At 40.2% G+C, this 12,745-nt stretch overlaps 2 protein-coding genes across 4 annotated transcripts in view; both read right to left on the bottom strand.

Moving 5' to 3' along the window:
• Positions 1–277: 277 nt before the first annotated feature.
• On the bottom strand, positions 278–6,512 carry eif4e1c (eukaryotic translation initiation factor 4E family member 1c). The gene is made up of 7 exons (XM_072676895.1): positions 6,430–6,512; positions 4,448–4,533; positions 3,485–3,580; positions 3,298–3,361; positions 2,274–2,387; positions 1,963–2,102; positions 278–1,575 (listed from the first exon to the last, which is right to left on the bottom strand). Exons 1-7 carry the CDS (start codon positions 6,445–6,447, stop codon positions 1,461–1,463), a joined length of 633 nt encoding a protein of 210 aa, XP_072532996.1. The 5' UTR covers positions 6,448–6,512; the 3' UTR covers positions 278–1,460.
• Positions 6,513–8,139: 1,627 nt separating this feature from the next.
• tet1 (tet methylcytosine dioxygenase 1) overlaps positions 8,140–12,745 on the bottom strand; it is a 37,848-nt gene continuing 33,242 nt past the window's right edge. For all 3 annotated transcript variants that reach the window (XM_072677872.1, XM_072677871.1, XM_072677873.1), the window contains 2 exons: positions 12,000–12,309; positions 8,140–11,679 (listed from right to left, as the gene is read on the bottom strand). In XM_072677872.1, coding sequence (XP_072533973.1) covers positions 10,619–11,679; positions 12,000–12,309 — 1,371 coding nt within the window. In that variant the 3' untranslated portion in view covers positions 8,140–10,618. The remainder of the gene's footprint in view (positions 11,680–11,999; positions 12,310–12,745) is intronic.

Consider the following 12,745-nt stretch of genomic DNA (forward strand, 5'->3'; position numbering starts at 1 on the left):
AGTGACTGTTCATAATTCAAAACAGCAATCCACAGACTGTAGGATCAGCTTTATTATTATTATTACTTTTTTTTTCTACCACCTGTTTTCACACAGTGACATTTGCATACGGACAACCAGGTTTGTACCGGTGACATATGGCAAGGAAATGACTGCAACTGTTCAAGTTTTAGCCACTTGAGTGTCTGGAAACAGGATAATGGGTGTGGTATACAGACATCAGTGGCTCATTTCACAACAGCAATGGTTACATTTTTACTTTCTTAAACCAAAAAAAAAAAAAAAAAAAAAAAAAAAAATGAATTAGGTAAATTAGGTTTTAGGAACAATTATACCAAAGATTATACCAATGCTAACGGCAACTGATGTACTTCAAATGTGATGTGGTTTCATTAAGCCTGCATGGACAGAGGGTTAAGAAACAGCACAGATCATCCTGTTAATGCAAAGCACTTAACCTTTACTTGAAAGAAGGTAATATACATCTGGAAATTACAGACAGATACATTATGAGGGGAAAAAAAAAAAAAAAAAAAAATCACAATGAATATTCTCTTCATTTGAATTCACCCACTGAAGTGGTGTGAAAATGTTTACAATGCTGTTAGGAGGGGAAGAAATGTGAAAAGCACACCTAAAAAGCTGTATAGGCATTTACTGTATAATACACTGTAAAAAAAGAAAAGAAAACCGATGACTATATTAAGCAGTAGTCCACATCGCTAACAAAAAAAAGAAAAAGAAAAACAGAAACTTGATTTTCAGTCATCATCTCACTAGATCAACTGCTCAACTGCAATGCATACCATAAATAGATGTGGGGCTAACACAAAAAACTTGAAAATAGGTCTACAAGCAAGATTCCACAATTTCAGCATAGCTGAAACAATAAATGGCCACCCTTCCAAACTCTAAACTCGGAGAACAACCAAAGTTAATCTGTTACAACCCGTTAAGATGGTCAATCTGCAGGCGCCTCTGCAATCACTTCTCATGCCAAACACCTCCAACCAAAGCATGTTAAAATAGTTGTGGCCCTTAAAATGTGTGTGGGTTCAGTTGTCAATATTTTTTTTCCTTGTATGTGTGAGACTTTTATAAGAAGCATGAGAAAAGAAAGGTTAAAGGAAAGAAAGGCGACTCTTCAATCTAAGCCTCAGAACCTCTTCAGCTAGGGCAGTTCTAGTACTCTTAGAACTCTTGAACTCTAAAATATCATCTAGCTCGATTCATATAGCTTTAGTTGATGCGGTCCCCCTCGTGGGTCTAAATCATTAGACATTCCTTGGCCCACACCATGCGTGCTGATCGTTTAGGATGGGGATTACTATACATTTACATATTTAACATTTTTCTTTTTGTTTTCTTAAAAAGGAAGGACACTACAGTAGTTGACAACTCAAAAGTATTAATGTGATGCAAATTGGTAATTTTATAAACCTACAAGTTGAAAGTCTTCTTCAAACTGAGTACATGTTCTTTGTTGTAGAGCCACTTTTGCTAGAGGTGTCATCGTGGGACTGGTATCCGATAAGTGTTTTGATCGGGATATTCAGGCGCTCTTTGTATTGTAGCCTGAATGGAAGGAAGAGACAGAGGCATAAAACACTACACAGACACAGAATAAAAATTAATGCACAACATGGTCAACAATGCACATGTCGAAAAGAATTATGGGCTCCTCTAAACAAATACACCAGCCAAACTGTCCCCTGTTTAAACCTCAAAGAATTCTATTTACAAAAAGAGGTCCAGTTGCCCGGTGTGTGATTATCCCCTAGTGGACAGGGATCACACATGCCAAAAAAAGGAGAAAGTAAAGAGATAACAGTATGCAATTGCTTGTACTAAGCAGGAACAATTCGCTTTAATGGACGCTTAAAATGATTATTATTAATAATAATAATAATAATAATAATAATAATAATAATATACACCACACAAACTTTAAAGGTGACGCACCCTATCGTCATGATAGCATCTTTATTTTGGCAGTTTCCTGTCCAGATGGCTATTTTATCCCCCTTTGGTCGAACGTTGACCACAGCTCCACATACGTCATCACTGGCCTCATCAAAAGACTCTCCAATTAAACACAACAGCTGAAAAATAAATGAACAGAGCAAAATTAGAACACCACACCACAAAGGTAAATTCAGTGCACCAATGAGCAACCTGAGAGAGTATTCTCTCTGACCTAGTTATTGGCCTAATGTTAGGGGAAAGGGGAAACAGAGGAAAGAAAAAAAAGAAAAAGAAAAAGGGAAACCTACTGTCTCCATCCAGTATCGGTCAAGGTCATTGTGTCGCTGCTGTTTGCTGAGGGTCATTAACCATCTTCCTCCAAGTTTATTCCTGTCGTCCTCCCACATGGGTTTGATGCCATCCTGAGAAACACAGTAGAGCCACAATTAAAAATGTTCAGAAACATACGTATACCACATAATAGATGTGTAACGACAAACAGAAGTCATGGCTTGGTGCAAGTTACAGCTTGCTCTATCGAGTGCTTTAGTTGGTACAACCTGCAGTGTATTTAATAGCAAAATGAATCCAGTGAACACACACTGCCATAATTTGTAACCTGGTTGAGGGAGACATTTTTCCTCAGATGTGTAACCATGCTCAATGTTTTGCCATTATCATAAAGATAGACCACCTGCCTTTTATGCTGTTCAAGTTCTAATACTCAGTATACAAAGTGATGTATTCTCAGTGTGTAATCTGGTTAGTGGTGTTATGTATTCACTCAGCTTCCCCCAAAAAACATTACACAAAAAATATACACCCACAAACACAGATCAAGGGTGACGTAACTCGTGCTGCAAGTAGGTTTGTCTTGCATTTAAATACAAGCTACAAATGTCAGCGTACTGCTTTAGTAAACAATGCAAAAGATTACTCTAAGACTCAAGCTTACCTAGGACAATATCCGCAAGTCAACACAATGGGTCTACAGCTCTACTTGTGTATTAGGAGTGTTAGAATTTGTTCTACTTAGACTAGATTTAAACATTCAAAGTTTAAGGCCAGTTCTCCCAAAGAAAACCAGAAAATCACCGTCATAGTTAGACACCAACTAGCTCAAGTTAAGTTTTGCATGGCATGTTGCTAACTTGCTAAAAGCTTACAGATTCAGGTTTCTGGGTAGAACGTGCATTCGTGAAATCTGGTCCCACTTTATACCACTGATGGTTTGGGACTAAAACACACACCTGTACACAGTCCTAACTACATGCACACTTTACAGTCAGTACTGCAAAGTTAAACCAGGCACAGAACAGTTTTCCTTCTCACCTTAAATAAGCAGTAATCACAGCCAAATCCAAGCTTGCTGGGTTGTTGTATATGGTTGTATAACCTGTTGGATTACAACAAAAACAGCTAAAAACATTGTTTAAGACAACTGCTGACAACACAGGCTTCTCCAGAACCTCAAACACTAAAACTACTGTAATATCACAAATTCCAGGGAGGCACTTACGCCCAGAAGTCTTCCACTGTGTCAAACTTGGAGATCAGTCGTAGGTTTTCTGTCCAGCTTTTGCTCTTGTCGTTTTTGAAATACCAGAGAGCCCATCTGCAGAGATGATATAGTGAGGATATCAATAAGGAATTAAAACAACTGAAATACATGAACTCATGAACTTCGAGGCATCTATTCAGTCAAAATTGCATATGTTACGAAAGTGGAAAACGATGAATCATTATGAGGGAGTCAGGTCAGGCTTTATGCTGAATAGAGAAAGTGTGAACTCAACAAAGAGCCTTGACAACTTTTAGGCTAACTGCAGAACAATGAATGGACTCCCCATCAAAAAGCTATTGTATGGAGTAACATTATCCTTTTATCCAGGCAGAAAGGGAGGTAGGGGTGGTCAGTGTACCACGTTTTTAAACTCCAACCCACACTCCTGCCCTGAGTTAAAGTTCATACAGTTTGCCTCTTCATAACCACAAACAAGAGTGCCAAAACTCCACCTAAAAAAAAAGCTGCACCTTCACATGCTGAGTACACAGTTAGGACTATGCCTACAATCAGTGAGGTCTCTCATCGGTCCAGATGTGAGCAATAAGCAGCAACAAGGCCGATGTGTCTGGAAAGGGACACCTCAACGCGTGTGGTCAGCACTTCCCACCAGCCTACAGTGCAGTCACACAGGCTGACCCTGGGTCACTCACATATGACTTTAGAGAGGGCCGAATAAGGCCAGGATTACTGTAGCCAAAGTGAACCACGTTGCAAAAGGACTAGCTTAATTTAACCAAAAACTTAAGTCTTATTAAGACCGCCAGTAGAGGCAGTACCTGTAACAAACAGGGTTGTGTCTAATTGAACACATTATAAAGGCAAACTGGGGCAACCTGAATAGCACCTAACAGAAAAAGGAAATAAAAAAAAAAAAAAAAAAAAAGGGGGGGGGGGGGGGGGGGGCATTTACTTTACCTGTTTTGCAAAGGGTGCTTAACGTACTGTTCAGCAACAGCTGGTGTAGGACTATCATTTGAAGCTTCTTCACTTTCAGTTCCTCGCTGCACAAGCAAACAAAAGGTACACATTCATCACAAATCAAAAGCACAGTAATACTTAAAAAGCTTAATTACTGACATTTTGTACCGGCGCAGACACCAGCACTTAGTGTTGGTATACCATGATTCTTACTGAGGCACTAAAGTTTGCATACTTTATGAAACCAAACGTTTAAACCAGTAAAAGCCATAAAGTCATAAATAGCTCTTACCATTAAATATACATTTTTTAAAATCTTTTTTTAGGTTCTGAAAAAAAAAGTTGAGTTTAAGCAGCTTTTTAAGCAGTAAAATTGCTGTTTAAGCACTTTTCATATCTAAGCTGGCATTTGTTTCACTTATCTAAGATGCATATTTTTAACACCAATGAAAAAGCTGTTTGGTCAAGTTTAGCAAGACTATGCTTTCCTACTTTGCATTGTGGCCATTTCATTTTTTTATAGCTCTGAAAAGTGCAGTTACTCAACCAGTAAATACTGTTACTTCAAGCGCATTATATCTTATTTGGGACAATATATAAAAAGTACAACCTATAAAAAGTGGAACACTATAAATATCAGAATTTAAGTCAGAGTTGATACCGGTACAGAATTTTATATTTTAAATTTTTAGATTTTAAATTTTATATATTTTATACAGTATTTTTGCTTAAAATAAAATACATCAGAAGCCGGAGCTGCTGACGAACCAGACACGGTACCTCACTAAATGGAAACAGATGAAGGGAGGTGTGGAGAACCGACCGTATTTTAGAAATGTCCTGATAAATTACGTCAGAATACATTTTTAATATTTTCAATTATTACAGAAAATTATTTAGCAGTCCTGATTAACTGTAACAACGTGCTCCATTTTTCAGAAAAAAATAACCATTTGGTTTTTAAACGTGGTTCTGCCTCTTCCTACTTCCCAAAACCCAGGAAAAAAAATCATGAAGTCGTGAAAAGTGAAAATGTCTTCCTACAGTGCTGCTAGTTAAAGCTCACACGCTTGTTTAGACCACAGGCAAATATTCAACGCGATCAGACAAAGGAAGTTAGATCAGTCGGAATCGGTGAAACCACTGCACCCAGGTTTGCGTCCCTCAAAGCAGCTCAGGCGTTTATAGCTAGAAGCGGACTGACTTTAGAAACACGAAAGGAGACGAAAGTAACTGAGCAGATCTGGAGCAAACACACCCTCTACTGTCGGTAAAACCAAGCTCAGCCTCATAAATCCGATTCGTATCATGGACGTTAGCTAGGTGGCTAACGTTAGTTCATTCATAAGTGGAAGAACGGAGTCCTGTTTACTAGTCCACCAGATCCGCTGATCTTACACCCGCCGGCCTCTCTCTTTTCAGATTAGGTCCGCACACCCAACCGTTATCACATCTCTGCAGTTAGGGTGCACCCTGGATGAGTTAGGGGTGCGTCAGGCAGACAGAGAGACGGAGAGGGAGCTAATCGCGGTCTAGGGCTCCAGAGCTGCGTAGCCCGTGTTAGCCTAGAAATCGAGCTAGCAGCCAACACACGTGTCCGCCTGTCTGAACGGGGCTGACTTCGAGTCGAGAGACCGGCCAAAAAATTTAACCTTAAATCTCGCTCAAACCTCAAATCTAACGCAGCAACCCTCCGCGAGAGACAGATGTGATTACGAAGCGAACAGCGGGTGCTGTCGTCTCTCTCCGCCGACAAAGTCGCCCGCGATGCAGCCGCCAGGTCCCTCAAACACCGCCTGCGTTAGTAGCGTTAGCCTAGCGGCTCACACCCATACTCCCAAAACGCTCACTTTAACAAATCCCTCTCCGACATTTCCACAGATACCGCTACACTGGCTCATAAGCGAGTCGGGCGTCGCATTTTTTACCATTTCAGACTGTGGTAAAGCCTGCACTCTGCGCTCCCCTGCCCCTCTTACCGGCTCCGATGTCGCCATCTTGCCTGTATGAGATTCTGCTGCTCGTTCGGCGCCGCTGCGTCACGCGAAACCGCTCGGACTGTACGGCGGCCTGCAGAGGACACGCGTGAGTCGTGCGCTGAGGTCCAACACCCACCTCACGGACCACCACGCCGCCAGCCACGTCAGTGCTCATCATCAATTTACGCACTTCTGTCTGATGAAAAAGAAACTCCTGTCTGGTAACTCCGGAGAGTGCGCGCTAATTTTACTGCCACTGAACGCCATCAGCATCACTGCCGCCTTGACTTGTGTACCTGCATCTCACAGCTGGGCGGTGCTGATACTACTGCTGATACAGTTTTTACACACTGTTATTAAACTAGATTTATATATATATATATATATATATATATATATATATATATATATATATATATATATATATATATATAAATCTAGTTTAATAAGTGTGTAATATATATATATATATATATATATATATATATATATATATATATAGTAAATCTTTTAACCTAAAGTATAATTCTAACATTTGTGCCAGTGTATGTATCAAAACTACAGTAGGTTTTCCCATACAATTTGCAGCATTCGCAGATTTACAGAAACACTCTAAAATACCCATAACTGGAATGCATTGGCTACAAGTCAAAATATTGTTCTTCTTAATTAAGATATGCAAATTACTTCTAATTCTAATTGGCTGCCCTTTATGGCTGCTGTCCAAGCTGAAACACTGCTTATAATTTCAGGATGAATGCACAGAGCTAAACGGATGTAGTGTGAATAGGCAGGTATATGTAAATGTTTACTTTTGTAGATTAGTCTCCATGTAAGGAAGATACTTATGATACTTATGAAATCAAACTAATTAAAATATGAAAACCATTAGGTAGTTTGGTTTCCATAAGCAATTTTGCATTAATTACCCAGTATTGTTAACATTAATCATTCAGAAATCCTCTTTCCAAAAAGGAAAGCACAAAAAGCCCACAAAGCTGAGTCTAGCTTACACAGTACTGAGTGTGCAGGATGTGTGTGGAAAGCTGGATTTTCTCTGTAATAGTTGAATAATGAGAGTTCAGTACATATCAGTGACATACCAAAAAAAAAAACATGATTTCGTCTTTTATTTATGCCCAGCTAGGTAACAGCATGGAGCATCTAGAGGACACAGAGAAGACAGCAAGACTATCCAGTAAGACTCTGGAATAATTACAAGAAGTATTTACAGTGTTCTTGTTACAGTGTTGAAACACTGCTATGCTATGCTATATGGCTCCTGTGAGCTGTTGAGGTGATGTAAACCAGCCAAAAAAAAGGAAAAGGAAAATTAGCCAGGCATAATAATTTGTTTTGCTCTTGATAGATGAGTAACACATCAAGGCATTCACCTCAAACACATTTACACACTCACTATTTATACCTTAATTAGCAACTAAATTACTGAATAAAAGCATTCTAATGACACATTTTGGAAAGAATTATGAAATGATTACATTTTATTGTTTACTAGGTTTAGTGACTGATAATTATTTAAACTAGCTAATTTTACAAAATAATGATAACTTAATGATTCATTAAGAGCATACTGTTGAGTCTGATTGCATCCTCAGAATAGATTAAGAATATAAAATAATATTTCTCCACTATTTTTACATTCTCTACATCGACAGGCAAAAACAGACAGACAGAGGTTTCAAACGTTGATACACTTTTACATTTTATTTCTTTTAAGACTAGCTGGTGCTGTTTTACTGTCCTTGACAAAGAAAATCCCTAAAAATACAGCAAGACACTAGGAGGTATAAACAACAGATACACCACAAAATCCTGTACTGTTTACAGCCTTTAATGGTTTACATTCAGAAACAATATTCGTCTCAAAGTTGTTATTGTATGGAAACTGTCTCATACTTGAAATAGATCAGGAAGACAGTGTGAGAAGACTCAAATGTTTGGGTACAAAATAAAAAAGAGAAAATTAATAGCAAAGAAATTCAAATGATGGCCAGTTAGTTATCATCAAGTCAATCGCTTCAAAACTAGCATACTTTTCTTTCTTTATATATTTAAATATCTCACTTCTCATTATAAGCTTTCCTGTCAAACTTTGGCGGTTGTTAATTTGGGAAATCACTAAAGCACAGAATTGTGTGTGTGTGTGGGGAGGGGGGGGTTGTCACAAATGGAATGCAATTTCACATAAACGTCTTTTAAAATGAACAATCATTCACATATCTAATACCTGATTTTACTGTCACTCTCTAGTGTTTGTGCAATGTTCTAGTGCGATTCATTTTATTCATTATTGTCAGTGTCAGCAGATGTTTATGAGCTGACTCAATATGACGGACGATACTGGCAAAGCAAAGGGATGCTCAAGCTCTGTATCAGCACCATTAAATTCCATCCCCTACAAAGACTGATGTCACAGCTCTGTGTTAATGTGGGCGCTCTTTATTTATCTAAATGTCTTACAAAAAAACTCTTCGCAAAATTCTGTCAGTGTGGGTGTTTGGTAAAGGTAACGAAAGAAACAAAAAAACAAACAATCAAACACCGACTTCAAATTGCCTATATTGTAGATTGACATTGGGGTTGTTTTGCTACCTTTCTCTGTCTTTGCCATAAGAACAAGATACAGTGTAGCTCTCACAAGAAGCCATGAAAAATCTTTCACAGCTAGCCTGTGAATAAGAAGAGCTTTGAGCGCACCAGTAACATTTTTAGCACCTTAAGAAGGTAAAAAGGCCTTAAAAACAAAACAACCAAATGTATATAATACACTAATCTATTACACTAAATTTTGTGGGCATTTCTTCATGGCTGGACTCTTTACACAGAGACATTTCCCGAATTGCAGTGAAAACAAATATATGTGAAATGGGACTTTTTCACTTAATGCGCATAAAAGGAAAAAATATACATATATTCTGGTTAAAAAAACAAATGCTATCCAGGAATACAAATATGGTAAGATATGGGATGATTTATTTGAAATAAAAGCACTATGCAGCAATAAAAATAAACTGATTTGATCTCAGGAGGATGTATAGTAGGTCTTCATAAAGCACCAGTGAGAAACATACAGTAAAACTGTTCAGACATCTTAGCACACTCGAATGACAAAATATAACATATCTGATCATGTATAAAAGGCTGTTTCAAGTCATGTTTTAAACTCTTTGGGAGTTGAAAAACCTCAAAAATTGGGAAACTAGTAATAATATCTTTTATGTTCCAGTAATAAAATGGTTTCAATTTGACACATTATCAAAATGCAGCATATAATGTTCCATGATTATTGCTTTTATAAGCATGGTTTAAAAATCATGGATGAGTTCCAAAACTAACATGCAAAGCATATATATACAAACATTGGATGAAGGAGGTCACTCAAAAAAAAAACCCAAAACAAAACAAACAAACAAAAAACTGTGCATACAGGACATTTCGAAAGTCAAGTTGTTTAAAAGTGCTTTTTTCAAACAATGCCATGTATAACGGGAATAATTTCATAATCCAGAATCTATGTAGATGTACCTTCATTACCAACATCACTGTGTGATAAAACCAATGCTACATGTACATTCAAATCTAACCAATAACCTATCGTGTCACGATACTTTAATGAGTAATGTATGTCTGTGGTTACTCAAAGTAAGTTACTGCTACAATGGCACCATAAAATAGCGGTTACTGAATATTTGACAAGAGAGCACCCAAGGATGAAACAAACAAACAAAACCAAAACAAAACCAAACAATCGAATTCACATTTTTTATCATGTCAATTCTGAGTGTTTCCTACACACATCATTTACAGGCTGACACAGTCATATTGCAGTAAACAGGCTTGGACCAGAAATTAAATACAAATAGTTGCGAAAACGTTCAGAATAAATAGTCACATCTTCTATGCACTAATTTTATCTAACCTTTTTTGTGTGTATAAAACCAGTTTTTAAACATCTGTTCTGAGCACCGTCTCTTTACAGTAAAAAAACAGACATATATATATATGCACCAAAACTCACAGTTAAAAACTGACGAACGGGTGGTCAGCATCGTTTTAAAAGCTGAGATGAAGAGCTTGAAAGAAAAAAGAGCACATGTATGAACAGGTGTCAAAAGAGATAGAGCTGACTGAGGTAAGGCATTAGCTAAAAAAGTGGCCCTGGCCACTGTCACGTCCAGCGGTTGTAAGGCCCGGTGACCCGGGTGAGGGCGTATGGCGCTGATGTGATGAGGCCATCCCGAGTAGCTGTTAGTGACTGGCGGGTAGGGACCTGTAGCTTCTCTCTCTCGTCCTGCCACACGTCCTCCTCTCCACTTTCCGTGTCGCTCTCCGCTGCCTTTGATTTTCTGGCTCCAGGCTCCAGTCCCAGCCGCATGGCCTCCTCCTCTCTCTCCCTGGCCTTCTCCGCCATCTTGGCTTCCCATCGGAGCAGGCCGTGGCCAGGCACGTTAAGGCTCTTGTGCTGATAGAAGACCAGAGAGATGCGAGTGGGATGGCTGCGGTTGGGCCGCAGGATGGGGGTGGTAGCGTGCAGCTCCCGCCGGGCACACTCGATGAGGATGGAGCCATGAGAGGGGGCCACCGCGACCCCACCAATGTCCCCATCCAGGAAGTTGTGCTCGCTGTCTGACCACACCTCCTCAGCCTTGACCTCTTCAGGGGTCAGGGGCCTTGGAGTCACCGGCGGCCCATGGTGGTCGTCCAGGCTCGGCTGCGCTTGGCGGAAGTTCAGGCGGCTGTGGAGACCTTCAGCCCGAGAAGGGGAGAGCAGTCTAGGAGCAGCTCCTCCTTGGAAACAACGAACCTCCTCAGGCTCAGGTTTTACTGCGAAACAGTTGTCACGGAAACCCAAGGGGCTGGCCACTTGCTGCTGGGTTCTGAATGGTTTCTGTTCTGAGAGCTCTGGAGAGCTGTGTCTCATTGCTTCTAACCCTGGTCCATGTCTGAGGAGGGGAGATCTATTGCTCTGGGCCAGTTCTCCAACATTCTGATAAGGTGGGGCAGGGAGGACGGAGTGAGGGGAGGAGGAAAGTGCTGCTGTGTCTCGGGTAGAGCTCACTGGAGGAGTACCAAATGTGCTCCTGTAAGGACTGGAAGAGTCCAATAGGTCCAGTAGGTTGCTCCCTATGTCTGGAGTCCTAGGCAGTCGCATAGGGGAACAGTAAGGAGTCGGAGAACGTGTCTCTGTTTTGAAGCATGGTGAAAGCTCAGAGGAAGAGTTTTTAAAACCTATGAAGAAAAATAAAACAGACCAGGACTTATGAACTGAAAATATGCTGACATTATTGCAAAAGCATTTAAGTTGGGATAATAAAGCCCATATGTGCTCTCTCTACTCTGAGTCTGTGGAAATGTGTGACAACACTTTCAATGATTTACTTTTTGAGTGTTTCAAAAGTTAACCAATTACAAGTGAAAATGTTGGATAAGGGATATTGTATTCTACAAGGACTCTGTGAGAACTCCTCAGAGCATCACAGCAATAGAACCTGCTCAATAAATCATAAAGACAGTGTGGCTCCTTAGAGGGCAAGCAACACCGATGATACCTTTGAGGGGCTCGTTCTTCACTTTCACCGGAGTGACCTGCTTCTTCTCCTGGCTGCCGTGTTTCTCTCGCTCTCTCTTGGCCTCTTGTCTCCTTTTACGGGCAGACTTGACGGGCTCAGCCTGCAGACGCACCTCTCTTGGGAAGGAAGAGAGGACCTGCAGCGCTCCAGTCTCTATCTTAGCCCACTGTCCCTCCACACGACCAAACTCATCAGTCTCCGAGATCTTGTAAAGAGGCAGGACATGCAGCTGCTCGTCCTCTGGAATGTTTCTCACTGCACGGTTATCCTCCTTAGTTAAAGTGCATACCTGCAGGCCAAACAGGGACACAGTGTTATTTGTAGCCCACACAGAAAAACTGGGCATATTCTGCTGAGATTTCTGCATATCGGAAAGTGTGTATCTCACAGACATGGCTCGTGAGGCTGCCGCTCACTTACTAGTTTAGCAGGCTAAAGTGTCTCCACAAGGTGGAGCTATTGGCACTCAAGTAGCTTACGTGTGCATCACTGACATGAAGAAGAAAACTGACTGGTCATGAAGCTAGGGCAGAAACTGTACTAAACATATCCAACATAAGCGAATTTAGGTTGATGCTGTTTCTGCAGATGGGAAATGAACAATGGGTAATGCTTCTGCCCTTCATGGGGCAAACTGGAATTTGATTCCTTGTCTGGGCAACCACACCATGCTATACTAAAGAGAATCCTTGGGCAAGATACCCACTACAGCAGTTGTAGTGGTG

The sequence above is a fragment of the Salminus brasiliensis genome, chromosome 4, assembly GCF_030463535.1.
Source record: "Salminus brasiliensis chromosome 4, fSalBra1.hap2, whole genome shotgun sequence".
Classification (NCBI taxonomy): domain Eukaryota; kingdom Metazoa; phylum Chordata; class Actinopteri; order Characiformes; family Bryconidae; genus Salminus; species Salminus brasiliensis.